The following is a 21,078-nucleotide window of genomic DNA, read 5'->3' on the forward strand; positions in this document are numbered from 1 at the left end:
AAATCCAACATGAATAATGCCTTTTATCTATTTCAAAAGAAGTTCTTCTAGGATTCACTAAACCCAGAAACTACATGAGTACTTATATACATATCCATCCAATCAGCAAAAATTTGCAGTCAAACTGTGCAAAAGGCATTGACGTGTTAGGAAAATGAAGAGCTGGGTATACTGGCACACACTTGTAATTCCAGAATGCAAATCAGGAGACTGAAGCAGAAGGGTCACAAATTCAAGCACAGATTGGGCAATGTAGCAAGACCCTGGCTCAAAATTAAAAGGGCTAGGGATGTAGCTCAATAAAGAGTGCCCCTGGGTTCAATTCTGAGTATGAAGGTGAAGGGTGGTTAATCACCCAAGTTGAAACAAAATTCCAATTCATGATAGCAAGCAATTGTTTTAGCATTTTCATTAATAAAGTTTCAAGTCAACTGCCTTTAAAAAGGAAAGAATGCTCAACGAAAGCAAAGTAGATGGTCTTGAAGTTAAAAAGGAGAGGGGTACAAAATATAAACTAGAGAGATTTAGAATAATGTCCTCATAATATCTTTCTTATTGGAAGTAATTTTTTCATTCTTCCTGTACTAAGAAATACCAATGCTCTTGCTTTACAAACTATTTGAAATATACTAAATTAAAAGAGGCAGATCATGTTGGCACATGCTATATTCACAACTGGGGAGGCTGAGGCAGGAGGATCAGAAGTTCAAGGCTTCCCTCAGGAATTTAGCGAGAATTTGTCTCAAAGAGGGCTAGGGATATTGCTCAGTGGTAAAGCATCCCTGGGTTCAGTCCCCACTACCAAAAATAAAGAAGAAATGAAAATGGCTGGAGATATGCTTAGTGGTAAAATACATCTGGATTCAATCCCCAGTACAAAAATTTAAAAAAAAAAAAAAATTTAAACCTTGGTGGAGCACACCTGTAATTCAAGCTGCTTGGGAGGCCGAGGCGGCAGGATATTGAATTCAAACCCAGCCTTAGAAACAGCGAGGCACTAAGCAACTCATTTGAGACCCTGTCTCCAAATAAAATACAAAATAGGCCTAGGTATATGGCTCAGTGGTCAAGTGCGAGTTCAATCCCCACAACTGGAAGAAAAAAAAAAAAAAAGAAATTTAAATCTCCAAAGTAAGTTAGCCCACTACTCATTCACAACCGGGAGTTCATACACTTAGAATTAAAGACATAATTTCACTAACCTCTAATTGAAATTTAACATTTTTTTCTAGTATTAACAGGCAACGAACCACGGCATTATTGCTGGTACCTTTATCTTTCCAAGAGAAGGCATGGATATCATCATAGCACATTACAAGTGTTGCAGATACCCTGAAATATCATTTATGCTGTTCATTACTTTGAGTATCTGCTAGACCATGTTACTGAATGTTCTAATAAACACATTACTTACTGTATTAAAACAAGCTTAAAAATTCGGGAGCTAGGTGTCAACATTTTGATACATTTGATTTATTGTCTTATTTTTTGAGTTTAAAAATATTACTTTTAGGAGCTGAGGATATAGCTCAGTTGGTAGAGTGCCTCGCATGCACAAAGCCCTGGAATTCAATCCCCAGGCACGACAAAATATATATATATATATATATATATATATATATATATATATATATATACACACACACACATATATAAATTTTGCCACCAAGCATGGTAGCACACACCTGTAATCCCAGTGACTCGGGAGGCTGAAGCAGGAGGATCACAACTAGCCTCAGCATCCTAACAAAGCCCTAACCCTAACTTAGTGAGACCCTAACTCTAAATTTTGAAAAATTTATAAAGGGCTGGGGATGTGGCTTAGTAGTTAAGAACCCCTGGATTCAATCCCTAATACAAAAAGAAAAAGAAAAAAAAAAAATATTTTGAGGTACCAACAAGCTGACTGCTTCAGGGTCCACACTACAAAAAAGGTTAAGAACTCCTGGACTTAAAAATGTTCGAAAAAGGCCGGCCGAGAGGCTGGGACAAGCAAGGCTGAGGACCCATGTACAGAGGTGACCAGTGGAGGCTCAGCAGTGCAATGCAAAGGGAAGTGATCGCCATTTAGCCCAGGTGTTGCAATTCCTGGGCTAATCGGGAGGCAGAGCTAACAAGCAAAGTTTCTGAGTCTTCACTGGCGAGAATTCTCAAAGCTCCTAGCTTTAATCTACTAACAGCTTTAATCTCCTAACATTAATCTACTTCAGGTTCTTTTTTTTACTTTTTTAGTTGCTACTGGGGCGGCACACACCTGTAATCCCAGCAGCTCAGGAGACTGAGACAGGAGGATCCCAGGTTTAAAGCCAGCCTTAGCAACAGTGAGGCACTACGCAACTCAGTGAGACCATCTCTAAATACAAAAAAAAAAATAGGGCTGGGGATGTGGCTCTGTGGTCGAGTATCCCTGAGTTCAATTCCCAGTACATCCCCCCACCAAAAAATTCTGAATACCTAAATTATACCTTAAAAATAATAAACTCACACACCCAGTTGATTATAATTTTTTCACATCTTTACATCATCTATGCAAATAAGGCATCATTTAAAAGAATAAAAGCTATTATTAGGGGCTGGGGCTCAGTGGTAGAGCACCTGCCTCACACATGTGAGGCACTGGGTTCAATGAAAAATAAAGATACTGTATCCATCTATAACTAAAAAAAAATTTTAAACAATTGTTTAAAAAAAGCTATTATTAAACTATGTTTAGGATCCAACATAAAATACTACTATTTGATCACTTAACTGTGAGCTCTGTATTAAGGACCTCACTTTTCTCATAAAAATGCAGAAAACTCCCGAGAAGCATGTTTTTCTATAAATTATAAATTATGTAAATAGCTTAAGGACAATCAATTAGTAAACTACAACCCAAATCAATACTCTCAATGATCTCTTCTCCACCTTAAAACTCTACCACTCAACTCCAAGATGGTATTGAGATATCCCTCTTCTCAATCCTTTTTAGACTTAAAAGAAAATAAGCCAGGTATGGGGGCGCATCCCTGCCTGTAATCCAGGCAACTCTGGAGTCTGAGGAAGAAGGAATGCAAATTTGAGGTCAGACTAGGCAACTTTTCAAGACCCTCTCTCAAAATAAAAAGGGCTGGGAATGTAGATCATCAGTAAAACACTCCTGGGTTCAATTTTCAGTACTGCAAAATAAATATATAAAAATTAAAAAGGGGTTGGGGATGTAGTTCAGTGGTAGAGCACCCCTGGATTCAATCGCCAGTAGTGGGGGGTGGGGGAGAAATACAGAAGATTGGGGATGAAGCTCAGTGACAGAACACTTGCCCAGTATGCACAAGGCCTGGGTTCAATTCCCAGCACCAGAAAGAAAGAAAAATAATAAAATGAAAAACTTCCAAAATTTTTACTCACATTAAAAACTTATGTAAATTTAGCAGAGGCATCATGAAAAAGTTCTAAGCTTCTTAATATAGTAAACTCTCAAGTTAATCAAGTCATCATAACTTTTTAGTAACAGAATAAATTATATTAATACACATGGCTGAATTTAAGTAAACACTTGAATTAAGTAAGGCACATCCTATAAAATAGAAAAAAATTCTACTCAAGCAAACCTGAGTTTACCAATTGCTTAGATAATTTAAGAGATTTATCAATTAAAACAGTGCCACAAAGAAGATAAGAAATGATGGCCTATTGTCTCTTCGTTAATTCCTTTCAATCCTTAGTCAAGAGAAAATGCCTGGGGGGAAAAATGGCCCAGCCTAATGTACAGGCAGCTGAAAGGTAACACTAGATAGTTAGAAGAGACAGGAGTAGATTATCTTACAGTACACACTACACACCAAAGGCTGAAATTCTAAGTCTTACCTCATCAGCAGCAACTGAAATGCCAAACATTTTAAAAAGCAGGGAGATAAACTCTATAGTTAACACTCTAATTTTCTAAAAAGAATTCTGAAGTCAAAATTACAACTGACAAATAATTAGCGTTTGATCACAAAGTTGAAACTTAAATTTTCTCAAAATTCAGATTAATTTTTCCTATCTATTCAGAGACAGGCAAAAACTACATTTGGATCTGGGATGGAAGGAGAAAGGATCAAGGTGGAATTCCCTCCTGAGACTAAGCTGCTTTCCCTAGGTGGGTAGGAAATGAAAACAAATGCTTTGCAAAGGAAACACATAAAGCTAATGTCTGCTTTGCAGAGAAATAGATCCCTTTTGCCTGCTGTAGCAATAAAATAGACTTCACTCTAGTTCCGATTCTAAAGTCCACACAACCCCATAAATGTTGGACTATACAACCTTCTGATTCCACAAATAGGTGTAATTTTGAGTCATTAAATTATACTAACAGCTAGCATCTCTGCTATTTCCACATAAAGAATCAAATTAATTCAAAACACAATCAGCAAAATCTACAAGAATATGCCAGAAATAAAAGCTGTTAAAAGAAAGCTAAATTGTTTTCTTAGTTTTCTGTTAGCCATGATCTAACCTCATTTATAAAATCCTGTCATACACACTTTATTGTTGTTGTTACCAGAGACTGAACCTAGGGGCACTTAGCCACTGAGTCACATCCCCAGACCTTTTTATTTTTTTGAGACAGCTGCAGCTGGCTTCAAACTTGCAATACTCCTGGCTCATCCTCCCAAGCTGCTAGGACTTATTACAAGTGTGCATCACTATGCTCCACATATTTTTATAAAAGTAAAAGGGTACCAGGTGTAGTGGCACATGCCTGTAATCTCAGCAATTTGGAGGCTGCATCAGGAAGATCACAAATTCTAAGCCTACAGCTCAGTGGTAAAGTATACCTAGGTTTAATCCTCCATACCGCCCCCCCCCCAAAAAAATTAACTGGATGAAACTAGGAACATTAAACATTAATATGCACTTCTTTTAAAGTATATAAATGTTCAGACTAGGAAAGTAGCTAAGCAGTAAAGCACTTGCCTAGCATGCACAAGGCCTTAGGTTTGATTCCCAGCACTGAGCAGATGCAGATACACACACACACACACACAAATTTTTGAACCACACTTCACTCATCTTAAACATTTCTTTTTTAAATTCCTTATTTTTTTTTTATTATTAGTGGTAAATGGACACAAAGCCTTTGTTTTATTTTTTTTAATGCGCTTCTGAGGGTCAAATCCAGTGCCTCACATATTCTAGGCAAGCGCTCTACCACTGAGGTACAACCCCAGCCCCTTAAATACAATTTCTTCATTACATTATGCTAAGCAAACATTTCTCCTTTGTAATACTGACAAATTACTAAGTGAGCATCTCAAAAAATCATGTATTAGGTCTAAATAGTACTCTCAATTTTAAAGAACCCCCAAATCCCAGTACTGCAAAAAGATAATAATCCAATTTCTTTATCTGTAAGAACCTCAATAATGCCAACCCAAATTGCTGTTACTTCATAAATACTGATCCCATACTCCAAAGGCTTCATTAACCTTACCTGGGTCCTGGCCACAATACACCTTCTTTAAGCTCTCCTTTCTTTCTATATCTATTTAAAAACTATCAGAGCCAGTTCAAGTAACTCCTCTCTGCAGGTCTTCCTCAATAACTTCTACCCAGATGTAAATTTACATACTTCAGACTGCCCACTTAATAAAACTTAATTTTGTATTAAATAACTGTGCATAATATTAAATGTCATATAGAATTTAGGGGCTTTTTTATTTGGTATTTTGGAGGGTGTTTTTGTTGATTTTTTGGTGCTCCAGTTTGAACCCAGGGGCTTCATCCATGCTAACACGCAAATTCACTGCCACTCAACTACATTCCCAACCCCACATACAGATATAGACAGCTAATGATCAAGTAAGTTATGTATCAACTATATGAAACAACAGAACTAAGAGGACAAGGATTTGTTTTTACAGGGGAGCTCTCCCCTGAGCTACACCACTAGCTTTTATTTTTTGAGACAGATCTCCCTAAATTGTTGAGGCTGGGCTCAAATTTGCTATTCTCCTGCCTCAACCTCCAGAGTAGCTAGGATTACAGATATGCCGGCCCCATGCTTAACCCAAGAACTAAGTCTTAAGTCCTTTTTGTTTTTTTGCAGGGGGGGGGGGGGGGTTACCGGTGATTGAATCCAGGGCCAGTCAACCACTGAGGTACATCCTAAGACCCTTTTGCTTAGGGCCTTGCTAAATTGCTGAGGCTGGCTTTGAATCATCAAGCCTCCTGCCAGAGCCACTGGGATTACAGGCGTTAACCACTGCACCAGGCTTTAAGTACCTTTTGTATTTCGTATTTCTCCAGCACAGTTTTAGCAAAAATTAAGCACTTGATAAATACATAATAATAAATAAACCATCATCTAATAAATATTATCCCAGATGCTAAATTTACTGTGACCAAGTTATAAAATATTCTAATGCCTTACCAATTCCTTCAAAGTAGTGAATTTTAATGGGCCTACTTTTGAAAAATTTATATCCTACACTTAAGTACCAAGCCCTGAAAAAATAAAAATAAGCAAGTTAACAGTAAATTTTGACAAATAATGCTAAAATTATCTCGCAACATAATAACTTTGATACAGCAAAACAAACTCTTGTCACTGACACCATATAATGTTTATATTGGAAGCCTTGTGCCAGACCCTTTGGGCATAATAGATTTCTACCCTCAAGAAGCCAAAGATTAGCCAAATGCAGTGGGATGTGCTTGTAATCCCAGCCACTTGGTAGGCTGGGACAGAAGGATCTCAAATTCAAGGCCAGCCTCAGCAATTTATATCCTACACTTAGGCCCTAAGCAACATAAGGAGACCCTGTTCCAAAATTTAAAAAGATAAAAGGGTTGGAAATACAGCTCAGTGGTAAAGTACTCCTTGGGTTCAATCTCCATTACTAAAAAAAAAAAAAAAAAGAGCCAAAAGATGATCTAGGCAGGCGGTGACACACACCTCTAATTCCAGCAACTTGGGAGGCTGAGATAACAGGATCATATTTGTGAGGCCAGCCTCAGTACCTTAGAAAGACACTGTTCAAAATAAATAAAAAGGAATGGGGATACAGCTTGGCAATAAAGTGCCCTGGAGTTCATTCCCACTACCAAAAAAAAAAAAAAAGCAAAGATCTAATTAAGTAGTATAAATAACTGATTATGTAAGAGAGACCATAAAAGCTGTAAGTAAAATGTTATTTGAGAGGGACTAGAGAATACAGAGTAAAAAACCTTTTGGGAGCTATCAGAAGAAAGTTAAGCATGGATATGTAGCTATAAGAGGTACCATATAAGGAAGAATATCAAAATTCAGGTAGACACAATAAAAGCAAGGGCAAGAAGGCTGAAAAATTTGTTTTCAGAGATGAACTACAGTTCAGTCTCACTATATCCAAGAGTGGAAAAGAAATTAACAAGATACTGGAGCCACAGAAGTTAATAGCATTTTTACATATTTGCTATTTACAAGAGAATTTGGTCTTTGAGGGGAAAAAAACAAAGAGGGAAGCACTCCATATGATCTCCCTGAACCTGCTAAGGACACAAAGTAGCTTAAATCACAAGTCAATGGTGAACTTTAGTCAGTCTTCCATAAAAACTCACTTCGGGTTTCCACATATATTTACCAGCATAAAGACTTAAAGATGAGTTAATCTGACCTTAAGAAGATAACACAAGGTAAATCTATTTACTCAGAGTGCTGCCCACGGATAGAATGAGAAAGAGTCTTAAAGTCAGGCTAGAACTCACTGGTTATGACAGCCAACAAGTTAATTAAAATGTATATTAAAATGCTGTAACTTTATGTATTGAAGGCTTATTGATTGACACTTTAGCTTATAAGCAGTCTTCAAAAAACATGTATGGGTAATAACACCTTATTTATAGAGAGAAACACATTATCTCTACAAAAAAAAAAAAAAAAGGGAATAAACTAGCCGGGAGTGGTGGTGCAAACCTGTACTTCCTGCAGCTCGGAAAGCTGAGACAGGAGGATCCCAGGTTCAAAGCCAGCCTCAGCAAATCAGCAAGGTTGTAAGCAACATAGTAAGACCCTGTCTCAAAATTAAAATTAAGAGGACTGGGGATGTTGCTCAGTGGTTAAGTGCCCCTGGGTTCAATCTCCAGTACTAAAAAAAATAAAAAAATAAAAAAAAAAATAAACTAAAATGATTCATAGAATTACAAACTAGCTGGAAACACTAATCATTGGGCTGGGGATGTGGCTCAAGCAGTAGCGTGCTCGCCTGCCATGCGTGCGGCCTGGGTTCGATCCTCAGCACCACATACAAATAAAGATGTTGTGTCTGCCGAAAATTAAAAAATAAAAAATAAAAAAAAAAGAAACACTAATCATTTAGCATTATACCAAAGCAATATTTAGGTCCTCAAATGATCAAATATTAAAGCCCAGTATGGTAACAAAGGTGGTAGCAGTCCAAGTTACTCAGGAGGCTAAGTCAGAAGGATTGCCTGAGCCCACCTGTAGGAGACCAGCTGGAGCCATAGCATGAAACCCTGTCTCAAAAATAATTTTTTTAAAAACCAACTTTTAAATGCAAATAACAGGCAATTAAAGAATAACATGAAATGGCTTATTCTGGTTCGTGTATGTCTACAGTACTGGGGACTGAACCCATGGCACTCTACTTACTACTAAGCTACATCCACTCCATGGACCATTTTTGAGACTGTCAAAACCATTGCTGATTTTTTTTTTAAGTGTATTATTTAAAAGAACTTGCAGTTCCTAAAACATACACAGTTGATCAAAAACTTCCAAAAACTGGCTGGGCACAGTGGCAAATTCTTGTAATCTCAGCAACTAGAGAAGCTGAGGCAGAAGGATTCCAAATTCAAGGCCAACCTTGGCAACTTACTGAGACCCTGTCTCAAAATACAATAAAAAGACCTGAGGGACATAGCTCAGAAGTAGAGTGCCCTTGGGTTCAATCCCAGTCCTACCAAAAAGGAAAAAAAAAAACCCAAAATCATTTTGGCATTAACAATGATGCTGAATGTGGATCAAAACAAACAAAAAAGAATACACAAAATCATTTCAAAACACTTCTTTGATAGTACCTTCTCTTTTCTCAAAAGGCTTATTTTCAACGAACACTTTAAAAATCTGTTATGGTTCAGTAAGATACTAAGGCAAAAACGCAGGAACACTGATTTCAAATAATTTATAATTGACTAAGGAATATTATTATATAATTAAGTATTTTCAGGTAAAATTACACACATATGAATTATATGTATATGTTAAAGGTATGTTCTAAGAAGGGCCTTGTATTTTAATTCACCTGTGTAGCCTAATCTCCTAAATATAATAACTAGCATGTAAATAACAATTAACTTTAAGTGGGAGGTATAGCGAAATTTTTCAGATTATGCACTTGGAACACACAGAAGTTTAAATTATTTGCCCAAGATCACAAAGACAGAAAGGACATAGAATTGGAAACTTTTCTCTTCAAATAGGATACTCACTTGAACAATGCTGTTCACTACCAAAAACAAGAGCAGTGGGCAGCTTTTCCATTGTAGGCTATGACTTTTTCAGTCAGTATAACCATGGAATTTACCAAGCTTCTACACACTCAAAACAAAGCAAATAAGCCTGAATAATAAATTCCCTTTTCTTCTGACCAACCCAGTTTAAAATACCATAGAATGTATTAATACTGGAAATCTCAACCAATAATCTGAAACTATCAATAAGGTATTAGACTTAATCAAAGAACCACACTTTTTAAAATACAAAACATTAACCAAATTAAATTTTACTTAAAAATCAAGAGACTGAGCTGGGTGTGGTGGCAGATGCCTGCAATTTCAGCAATTTGCCCATAATCCCAAATTTCTAACACCTCTCATTAATGAGAAATTATTAATCCACAATGGATTAATCTAATGGTGTCAGAGCCTTAAAGATACTTCCTAAAACCCCCAGCAACTTGGAATGCTGAGGCAGGAACCTCACAAGTTTGATGCCAGCCTGGGCAACTTGGCAAGACCTAATCTAAAAATAAAAATAAAAAGGGCTGAAGATGCAGCTCAGTAATTGGTAAAGCACACCTGGATTTAATTCCCAGTAGCAAAAAAACAAAAAACTACAAGCACTAAGATTATACAACTACAATTATACTTATTGAGTAATATCCACCAGATCCTTATTCTTCCATCTTATCTGGCCTGGACTCCCTTCAGGCTTGACCCTGTTAACTGCAGCTTGGCCTATAGAAAAAGAGGCACAGAATAATCTACTGGCTTAATACTGAAACATGTAGGTGACAATTAACATCTACTCAAGCATTCACACATCATATTAGGGTCACGTAAGCAGGTCACCATCACTGATCAAACCTCAGAAAGCATTCTGAAGAATCTGTTGGGACAGAGAATTCTTCCAAGCATAAGACTACATGTTTGGCAAGACAAGGCTAACATACTGGTCTGGTCTGGGAATGAAATGGACATTATTTTTCAGTCAGGGTTATGAGTGCACCTTCGTATATATCATTATTTTTCAGTCAGGGTTATGAGTGCACCTTCGTATATATCACAGTGATGTGAGACAACTCTTGCCCTCAGGAAGCCTATAATTCATTTGGAGAAACAAAAACAACATTTCAACAAATGCAGAACTATAATCCAAGAATTACAAAGAAAAAACTCAAAGGGCAGAAGTTTGATCCTAGCTGAAGGTATGAAGTTGTTCTTTACATTCTATGGCTACTAGGTTACTATGTAGTAGGCATTTGCTTTGATTAGATGAGGAACAGTGCATGTTAGGTCAGCAACAGCCAAGAATCAACTTGAGTGAAAAAGAAAAGCAACAAGTAGGTTGCTGTTTTGACTCAAGTCCATCAAATTACCTGGGCAAACAGGGAAAATTAAAGAAGCAATTGGTATCACATTTGCTCAGAAAGACCTCACTCAACTTGGGGGGGGGGGGGGTAGTTTCTACTATACTGTGTAAAGTCAACAGAGACCAAGAGTCAAAAACTTTTTTCTTTTTACTGGGATCTCTGTCATTAGAAAGTCAATTTCACTGCAACCACAAACCAGAACAGGGATAAATGTGGTCAATAATAAAATTCCTCTGAAGTTTTTCTAAATATGATTAACAAGCTTATTCAGTAGGACATGTGAAAAAGTTTCTGGCATATTGATGCAAAAATCTTTAAAAATTAATTTAACAGATAAAATTTGTGCCCACTACCAATTAAGCAGCAATTTCTACCTATAAAGTGCTATATTTCATATCTTCAACCTACCTTATAGATGATGACCACACCATGGTGAGAAACTGCATTTTTTTAATGCAACTTTGTAAAACTGACAATATCTAGTACTTATTTAACACTATGGCTTTTTTCACAGCCATTGTTGGGTCTCAAAACCACCCAGTAAGGTAAAAGAGTAATTATCCATCCCCATTTTATAGATAAAATAAATGGAGAGCAGATAGGGAAGTGATTAGCTCAAGGTCACACTGGCAGTGTGTGAATTTCCAAGGCATAGATGTGTCTTCTTTGCTAGGATAAGGTTCTTAAAATAGATCAGAAAACCTCATCTAAATAACATAAATATAGTAATCTTAAAAGTTAAAGTGGAAAAATAAACATTACTCAAAATTTACTTTGCTAGGTGAAAGCACTGGATTTTTACCCTAGTCTAGCATCCCAGTCATTTTAAAAATATTTTACTATAGTACCTTGTGGAACTCTAAATACCAGAAGAGTTCTCAAACTTTTGGATAATTGGGAAAAAAAAAAAAATACCTGATCACAGACACAAATTAAATAGTAAATGTCAGCTGAGTGGACTTAAAACCTACCCATTCCTGAAAAAAGGGGAAGCAGATGGAAACAATGATAAATCTTAATTACGGTTTACAATTCTTTTTGGATATTGGTACTTTCATGGAAAAGCAGACATACACAAAGCCCACAAGCCCAACCATGTTGATGTTCTCTTAAGCTTTAAGTAAATGAAATGTAGAAACTCTCTAATCGCACAAAATTAGAAACCCACACCAGTTCTGTATTGGTGGGGCTAAACAGGGCACAAGGAGTCAATAAGAAATTGTGTTTCAGCCAGGCACGGTGGCGCATGCCTGTAATACCAGCAGCTCAGGAGGCTGAAACAGGAGGATTATGAGTTCAAAGCCAGCTTCAGCAATGGCAAGGCGCTAAGCAACTCAGTGAGACCCTGTCTTGAAATAAAATACAAAACAGGGCTGGAATGTGGGTCAGTGTTCAAGTGCCCCTGAGTTCAATTCTCAGTACCAAAAAGAAAGAAAGAAATTGTGTTTATTTCAAAACTTAATATGTTTACGCCAACATTTAATACTGAAGTCTTTGCATGGTATAAAACTCCCTACAATTTATTGTCTCTAAACCTATGGTAACTCCACTCTCCTCACTCTAACTGTCCCCACACATCCAGTAGATGCGACACACACACAAGGCCTCACACACAGGCCTCCTGCCTTTTTTTTTTTCCTAACACAACTAGGACCTTTGTTCCCAGCGTCCGTTTTTTACCCCACTCAATAGCTCTTTCAACTTTCTATCACGTATTTTTGTCTTGTTTTTAAACGAGATTCTAAGCCTCAACTTGCCAGGTCTTTAAATGAAATGCCAAAAATATCTAATGAGACTCTCGAGAGGAATAAAAGTTAAACACACATTAAAGGGCCTACAAAACGGAGGAAAGCCTGGAGGTCGGGTGATTTGGCAGCCCAGGAAAGATAGGGAGAGCCGACTAGTACGCGAGGCGGCAGGAGGACAGTCAGACATCCAAGCGCAGTCAGCAGCCCACCACCACGCACACGTCCACACCGTCCCTCCCCCAATTCAGTAACGAAGCGGTTCAACCATCCCCATCGCCAGGCGCGACGCTCCAGCTCAATCTCCCCCACAGTAAAACCGCATTCTTCAAAACAAGCCTGTCCTGAGGGTTTGGAAGCTGCCCCTTCCTCCCCTCACCACAGGAGCTCAAAGGTGTAAGTTATCACCCTCCCAATTTGCACGAGCTTTACATTTAAGATATTCTCCCTTCTAGCGAGTCCAGCGTTTCTGAGGAATCAAGAGGGGGGGCCCCCCCGGGCGGGGGGGGGGAGCATAGGGTCAGGCATTCGCAGCCCTCGTTACTCCGACTCCCCCTGACTTGTCTCTGTACTAGCGCCCCGCTCACTTCGGGGCAGGAATGAAGACGGGGCACACACGACGGGCAGACATCATAACAGGTTTTATGTAATCCATATATAAATTAATCGCCTGAGTCTCTATGAATGTAATGCGACTGAGGTGACAATTGGCCCACCTCCCTCCCCAAGCCCTAGTTAACCTCCCCACCCACCCACCCACTCCCAGTCCCATCAATCTCTACGGATATTGCTCCCTTCCTCTCAGCCAAGTTTCTCGGCCTTTTCCATGCCCGCCACCAACCCTCACGTCGTCACCCTTCCTCAGCCCCAACTTCCCACGGCTAAAACAACTGCCCCGCGCAGCCCCGGCTCCGAGCTCGCCCGCCCCCAACCGTCCCCCCGGCAGGAAACCCCTTACTGCGGTCTAAAGTCACTCCGGCCTCTCCCTCCTCTGACCCTCGCTTCCCACAACTGTTGTCACTCGAGCTGCTCCCTAGTTTCCATTTCCGGGCCGTCCCCGGCCCGAAGCCTCCCCTCTCCCGGTTTCCGGGCCCCCAGTCCCATTTCCGGGGAACCCTTGCCGTCTTCACACCCCCCACCTGCACTTCCGGCCCCCCACTTTCTCCCTTCCTAGACGCCCTCCAAGCTCCAAAGCCCACTTCCGGCCCCCCCCAATCCCCGCTGGGCTCCCCAAGACCCACAAGCCTCACCCCGATTCCGTGAAGGTCCCTCCTCATTGCCGGGGGCCGGAGGGGGGACCCAGCGACCCCGCCCCGCTCCCGCCGGCCCCGGTCCCTCAGGCCGCTGTCTTCCTCGAGCGCCTCGCCCGTCAACCCCTGGGCCGGTCCTTCCGCGGCCCAGCCGCCACCGCCAAGAGCAGGCCCAGCGGGGGCCGAAACGCGGCGATGACACAACCGGGCTTCCTGGGACTTTCTGTTCCAGCTCCTCCCCCCCGTCATCCCCCACCCCTCAGTACGGCCCCCTCCCCCCAAGCCTGCCCCAGCCGCTCAGCACTGCTCCCCAATTACCTAGTTAGGCCCCAAAGTCTCCGGTCCGGACTCGGTGGCGCGGCAGTAACTTCCACTCGCTCCCCCCACCCCCCCCCGGCGGCGGCGGCTCCTCTGGTCCCTTCAATTATCAGCTGAGCCGCAGCACCGCGCCCGGCGTGCGCCTCCGCCCGCGCCGCCTCTCCCCGCCCGTTCCAACACCCTCTGGGAACTACTTTTCCCCTTGGCCCCTGCTCGCTGGAGCGTCCGCGGGACCGGTCCCGCTGCCTACTCGGGGGCCATCACATCGCCCCTCCCTCCTCAGGTCTCGGATCAACTCCCCAAGCGGCCTCAGATCTCCTCCCGATCCCTTCGAGGGACCAGGAAGGGGACTGTGGGACTCCGCTTGGTATCCCTCCGCCGGGGTCACCCCCTCCCCTCTGTGGTAGCAGGAACTAATTCCCCTTCGGGTCACCCAAGACCTGGACGTGGAAATTTCACGGACCAGGGTTCCTTGTGACCCTTGGAAGAAGAAACGATCTCTCCGAGTTAGAAACACCCCTGCCAGCTCAAAAGCGTGATTCGGTTTAAACTAGGGCTTTGGCCTCCTGACCCCAATCAAGCCCCGCCCCTTCCTGGTTGTCTTAGCGACGGCGGTGGCGTCCCAAGATGGCGTCGTGGTTGCCGGAGACACTGTTCGAAATTGTAGGACAAGGCCCGGCGCCGAGCAAAGACTATTATCAATTATTGGTCACCCGCTCTGAGGCAAGTGCGAGCCGCGGTTTACTCTCTCTCCTGATCCCCTAAACGGCCGGGCTGGGGCCTGGAAGGTGGGCCGCGCCAGGCCGAGAGCGACCGTGGCCCGCCGGAAGCGCCCTGTCCCAGCTCGGAGTCAGAGATTTCCCTCGTCACCTCGGCCCGGCGGCCCTCGTGTCCCTTCTCTCCCCCAGCCCGGCTCGTCCGCGAGCCTTTTCTGCCTCCCCACAATGCCGCCCGCTCCCTTCCCGCCTCTCTGGCTTCCTACCCGCAGCGTTCCCTCCGCGCGCAGAGAAAAACAGGCGTCTCCAGCTTGCGTGCCGCCTCACCTCAGCGTGGGAAGAAGGGAAAGAAAGACTCAGCCAAGTGTCCCAAGGAGGAGCCGGCAGGGGAGGGGAGAGAGGGACGGTCTCTTTCGCAGGGTAGGACTTAACTGTGGGGAATTTGACGAAATCTCACGGTGGCCTTTACGAGTACCACGGCCACGTCGGGACTTGCTCATTCCTAGCAGGAATGGGCGATTGGGAGTCCTCCCCTTACCTTTTGGAGCCCCTTCTATCCCATTGAAAGTGTGCGGGGAGCGGGGGGTGGTTCAAAAATGTTTCGGCTGCTCGGCGCGTCAGCCCCACCCATAATGACATCTGCTTCACAACAATAAGACCGAGGATTATGTTCTCGCTGGAGTAGAGTAACTATCGGCCTGTTTTTATGACTGCTTTAGTTATTAAAGGTGGGCTTTTGGGTGATTTGTTATGCTCATGAAATGATCGACTTGAGCTGGTTTCTGATTCCTGGACTGTCACTGAGCTCTTCATGCACTTTAAATAGATAATAATCCCTAAAAAGAAATTTAGAGATACACACACACACACACACACACACACGCACGTTTGGGTGTGGATATTGATTATGCCTTAAGTTTTCCTAGAAGCCTCCCAAAAGAGTAATTTTTCTTATATCTTTTAAAATAGAGGTAATAATATTTACATATTTTTAAATGATTTAGAAATATTACAAGCATAATATCAGTCAAATTTTTTTAATTTTTACATTTTTTTCAAATAATTTTTACACACTTATTTCGCAGTTTCTTAAATGTTGAAATGTACCCTATTCTGAATATTTTTAGAAGGATCATTGACTTTTCCATTGGCTTTGAAGAGATATGATCCTAATAATTCACTTTCTGGGATAAGTGATCAAAAACGTAATAGTATCTTCTAATCCTACGTGATTTTTATTTTCATTTATTGAAAGAAAATTAGAATGTTCTAATTTTCACTTTAGAGTCATTTCCATACCCTTTAAAATTTTTGTTTTTTGAGTATTTTTTTTTTCTTGAGGGCCTGGTATCACAAGTGTGCTGTACACTCTGATGTTGTAAGCCTCCACAAGTTGAGGCTGTTTACCTTTTAATTTTAGTAAATTCATATTGAGAGAGCTGTTGGCATTCATTTCACTCCAGAATGCTTCTACTGTTGGTATTCTTCAGATTTGTTCTTTAACTTGAGCACAATTCTTCCTCTACTCTGTTTTATGAAAGCTTCCCTCTTGCTCCCTCAATTTTTCTTTCTTTCTTTCTTTCTTTTTCTTTTTTTTTTTTTTTTTTTAATACAGGGTCTTGCTAAGTTGCACAGGCTGGCCTGGAACTCTTGCCATCCTGCCTCATCCTTCTTGAGTCACTGGGATTACAGGCATGTGTCACCTCCCCTGGCTCCTTTATATTCTTAAATTAAAAAAAAAAAATTAACAGATCAAAAACTCTTCTTTATTTCAGGTCCTCTTCTGTCAATGACTTATGTATAAAATGCTTTTGAAAATCTGATCTATAGCTGGGCATGGTGGCAAATGCCTATAATCCCAGCAACCCAGTTGCTGATGTAGGAGGATGGTGAGTTCAAAGCCAGCCTCAGCAACTTTATGAGGCCCTAAGCAATTTAGCAAGACCCTGTCTCTAAATAAAATATTTAAAAAGGGCTGAGGATGTGGCTCCTTAGTTAAGCGCCCCTGGATTCAATCCCTGATTCCCACCCCTCCCCCTGCCAAAATAAAATCTAATCTGTTATCTTTTTTGGGGGTGGGGAAGGTACTAGGGATTGAACTCAGGGGCACTTGACCACTGAGCCATATCCCCAGCCCTATTTTGTATTTTATTTAGAGACAGATTCTCACTTGCTTGGTGCCTTTCTGTTGCTGAGGCTGGCTTTGAACTCTCCATCCTCCTCCTCTGGCTGCTGGATTACAGGGGTGTGCCACTGCGCCCAGCTCTGGTCCAGTAGATACTGAATAGCATAGTGAATAACCTCCCACAGTTCTACCAATGAGAGTTAATCTCAAATCTGGTTAATTCACCCTCATTTTAAAGTAGAATTTGTTGTAAAAAAAAAAAAAAAAAAAAAAATAGCAAGCCAAAAATATACTTTTCACTCAACTATCTTGAGAGTATGCTATTTTCAAACCACAAGATGATTTTTTCCAAGTCTGAGTACAGGAAACTCAACATTCAGTAAAGAGGTGGTCTGACATAAATAAGTACTGAACAACTGGAATTAAATGATCTTATAAAATGGACTTCCTTAAATTGTTGCTTGAATATTTCTCTCCCTTCTCTTCTGACTATTCCACAAATGTTTATTATCCAGTATAAGCTCTAAATTTAAATGGATCTTGCCTTAATGAAGATTTCTTTCTGGTTTTTTTTTTTTCTTTTTTGGTCTGTTGTTCACTGCATTTGTTATGTTGTTGTTGGCTTTGAATCCAAATAACTGCACATTTGACATGCATCTGAGGGCAAATATCCCATCCATGTCATATGTATTTGAGGACAGATATCTCATTTGTGTCATTTATGTATATAACATTAGCATGGTCCAGAGCATAAATGTTACATGTAAATATTTTCTTTGTCTTCTTGCTTGTACAAGTAACAGTAAAGAAATATAGTTTTATGCTTTCTATTAACAATTTGATGCCATGTTGATTTTTGTGGGCATTTTTTGCTTTGTCAGAAAATTGACTTTAATTATATAGCTTGAGACCAAGATCTGATTTTTACAACAATGATCTCAAATCTTAAAAAAAAAAAAAAGAACAGCTGGGTTGCTGTGGTTGCCTGTAATCCCAACAATTTGGAGGCTGAAACAGGAGGATTGCAAGTTGAAGACCAGTCTTAGCAATTTAGTAAGGCCCTAAGTGAGACCCTGTATCAAAATTTAAAAAACGGGGTGGGGATGTGGCTCAGTGGTAAAGTGCACCTGGGTTCAATTCCCAGTACCAATTTAAAAAAAAAAAACATAGTGCACTGCTTTCTAAATCAAATATTTAGCCCAACCCAGTGGCACATAACTGTAATCCCAGTGGTTTGGGAGGCTGAGGCAGAAGGATTGCAAGTTCAAAACCAGCCTTAGCAATTTAGCAAGGCCCTAAACAACTTTGCCAGGTGTTATTTTTGACTTGTTTACAGACTCTAACACAACTTAGTAAGACCTTGTCTCAAAAGAAAAAGTAAAAAGTTCTTGGGATGTAGCTCAGTGGTTAAGCACCCCTGGGTTTAATCACTGGTACTAAAAAAAAAATTTACCCACTTATTCTAGTTTTTATAGTACGAGTATGTGTTCTTGTATTGAATTTTGATTCTTTAAAAAGTATATTAAGGCAAGAAAGAATGTTGAATGTTATTTAGGCCAGAAATATTTTACACATAGCTTCTAAGAAAGTCTTATATTTCTATTCCTGAATGAGGATTTGTTTTTCCTTAATTTTAAGCAACAACTTGGCATTTGCTATAGGGACACAAAATATAGGATATTTCTGGCTTCAAAGAATGCATTATCCATTCAACAAATACGTACCAAACATCTTTTGGTACATAATTTATATGCCAAATACTATTCTAGAAGCTAGGGAAATATCAATGAACAAAACCAAGTTCCTTCCTCTCATGAAATATATAATCTGGTAGGGATAATACAGTATTTGATTTATATAAACAATTATATGGTTTAATGTGTGGGGGGGTGGGGGGGGTGGGGGGTGTTTAACACTAAGGAAGTTCATTAGTAATTGCCCAGTTAATAAATGGTACAGTTTTTTGTTTTGGTTTGGTTTTTGTGGTACTCAGAATTGAACTCGGGGGCACTCGACCACTGAACCACATCCCCAGCCCTATTTTGTATTTTATTTAGAGACAGGGTCTCAGTTGCTTAGTGGCTTGCTTTTGCTGATACTGGCTTTGAGCTCAAGATTCTCCTGTCTCAGCCTCACAAACCACTGGGATTATAGGGGTGCACAACCACGCCCAGTTCCAATAAATAGCACAGATACTTTAAAATCTGTTATCCAAGATGGCATGGTAGTGCACACTTGTAATCCCAGGTATCTAAAGACTAAGGCAAGAGGATTACAAGTTCAAGTCAAGCCTGGGCAATTTAGCAAGACCCTGTCTCACAATAAAAAAGGGTTGGGGATTCCACTCAGTGGTAGAGCACCCCTGGGTTCAATCCCCAGTACTAAATATATAAATAAGTAAGGACATAAATGTGTTGTGTGTGTGTGTATACACACATACATACATACATACATATTCCATAGGAAACAAAAAAATCACTTTATAACAGAAAGGTATTGTTATCAGTGTTCTTGTAATTTCATCTTCTGGTTCTAGGATTGTAGGTCAATGGGAAAGCACTTACCTAGCGTTAAGGGAGACCCTGGATTTGATCCCCAGTACCCCAAAAGAAAGAAAGTATGTCTTTTTTGTCCTCTCCAAGTGGAAGTATGACTTAAGGTGGCCAAAAATGATGACTTAGGTTTCATATGGGAAAAGCATTAGAAACTGTAACCATATGCTAAGGAAATGAGAATTGGCAGGTATGGCCTTTTGTAGCCAGTAACGCAGTGGCCCTTCCAAGGACACCAACATGTAATATACCCTCCAACTGATGAAAGAAGGAAGAATTGGATAATAAATTAGTCTTGTTTCATCTGTTTTACTAAAAACTCCGAAAACATGCCAGGCATAGTGATGCACGCCTGTAATCCCAGCGGCTCAGGAGGCTGAGGAAGAAGGATTGCAAGTTCAAAGCCAGCCTCAGCAATTCAGGGGAGGCCTTGTCTCAAAATAAAAAGGGGCTGAGGATGTGACTCAGTGGTTAGGCACCCTTATTCAATCCCTTATACCATTGAACAAAAAAAAAAAAAAAAAAACTTCAAAAATATATCTGAAGCTAATGTCAATTTGGGAGGGAAAAACAGGAATCAAGCCCACCACCACCACCAAAAAAATACAGATGATTTTCTTCTTCCTTTTGGTACTGGGGGGTGAAGCCCCAGGCCTCACACATGCTAGGCAACTACTGCATCATCAGTCTCAGTGCAACTGGTTTTAAAGTGTAAACTAAAAACACCTAAGGTCACATGCCAGTCTGTGGCAGGAAACCATCATTTCAGTGAATTAAAGCTAGGCTTGCTGAGGGCTGCTTGAGAGACAACAAAGAACTGTGCTAGTGCCATTTCAAACTACAGATTGTGGAAATTTAAAATTTAAATGCAGTCTAATAAAAATGTTAATGCATGCGCCCTTAGACCCAGCAAATCCAGTTCTAGGGTTTTATGTCCAAAAGTGCTTTCATGTACACAAGGATATGTGAGTGAACAAGAATACCCACCAAAGAAAATTAATTGTAAAAACATTTTTCCATTAGTGGAAATGTGGTTAAACTGTGATTCATTCATACCGTAGGATACTATGCAATCTTTTAAAACAATGTGGTAGATTTCTGTGTACTCAGTTGACCAAATAAAATCTTTAGCATTGAAAGGCAAATTGCTGTTAGACATAATATGGTCCCATTTAAGAAAAGAAATTATTTTAAATAAATGTTATTGAAGTTTCAAAAAAATGTTAGAGGGGAAAACACATGATTCACTCTTAGGGACAGAGTGCTTTTACTTTCTGCGTTCATATTTCTCAAAGAGCTGTATTTTCCTCAGTGGGCATTTATTTTTATAACCAGAGAAAAGTAATAAAGATTTTAAATACACTGGGCGAGACAGTGCACACCTATGATCCCAGCAACTGGGGAGGCTGAAGCAGGAGGATCACAAATTTGAGGCCAACCCAGACAACCTAGTGAGACTGTTTCAAAATTAAAAAAATAAAAAGGACTGTGGGTTTATCAGTGATAGAGCACCCTAGGTTAAATCCCCAGTACCAAA

At 40.4% G+C, this 21,078-nt stretch overlaps 2 protein-coding genes across 19 annotated transcripts in view; one reads left to right on the top strand and one right to left on the bottom strand.

Moving 5' to 3' along the window:
* Trip12 (thyroid hormone receptor interactor 12) overlaps window positions 1-15,227 on the bottom strand; it is a 145,469-nt gene extending 130,242 nt beyond the window's left edge. For 9 of the 18 annotated variants that reach the window (XM_046439949.2, XM_046439948.2, XM_046439947.2 and 6 more), the window contains exon 1: window positions 14,149-14,301. The gene's annotated coding sequence lies outside the window, so the exon portion shown is untranslated. Of the gene's footprint in view, window positions 1-13,538; window positions 13,667-13,830; window positions 14,009-14,148; window positions 14,304-14,611; window positions 14,631-15,130 lie in introns of those variants that run through there. The other 9 variants (XM_046439951.2, XM_046439946.2, XM_046439945.2 and 6 more) reach the window with 6 other exon arrangements.
* Window positions 14,549-21,078, top strand: part of Fbxo36 (F-box protein 36) — a 71,201-nt gene continuing 64,671 nt past the window's right edge. Inside the window, exon 1 of the mRNA XM_046439953.2 lies at window positions 14,549-14,871. Within this exon, the coding sequence (XP_046295909.1) occupies window positions 14,776-14,871 (96 nt within the window). The 5' untranslated portion in view covers window positions 14,549-14,775. The remainder of the gene's footprint in view (window positions 14,872-21,078) is intronic.

Source organism: Marmota monax, unplaced genomic scaffold (assembly GCF_021218885.2).
Source record: "Marmota monax isolate L192 unplaced genomic scaffold, Marmota_monax_Labrador192_F-V1.1 WCK01_AAM20220418_F8-fsc00041, whole genome shotgun sequence".
Lineage (NCBI taxonomy): Eukaryota > Metazoa > Chordata > Mammalia > Rodentia > Sciuridae > Marmota > Marmota monax.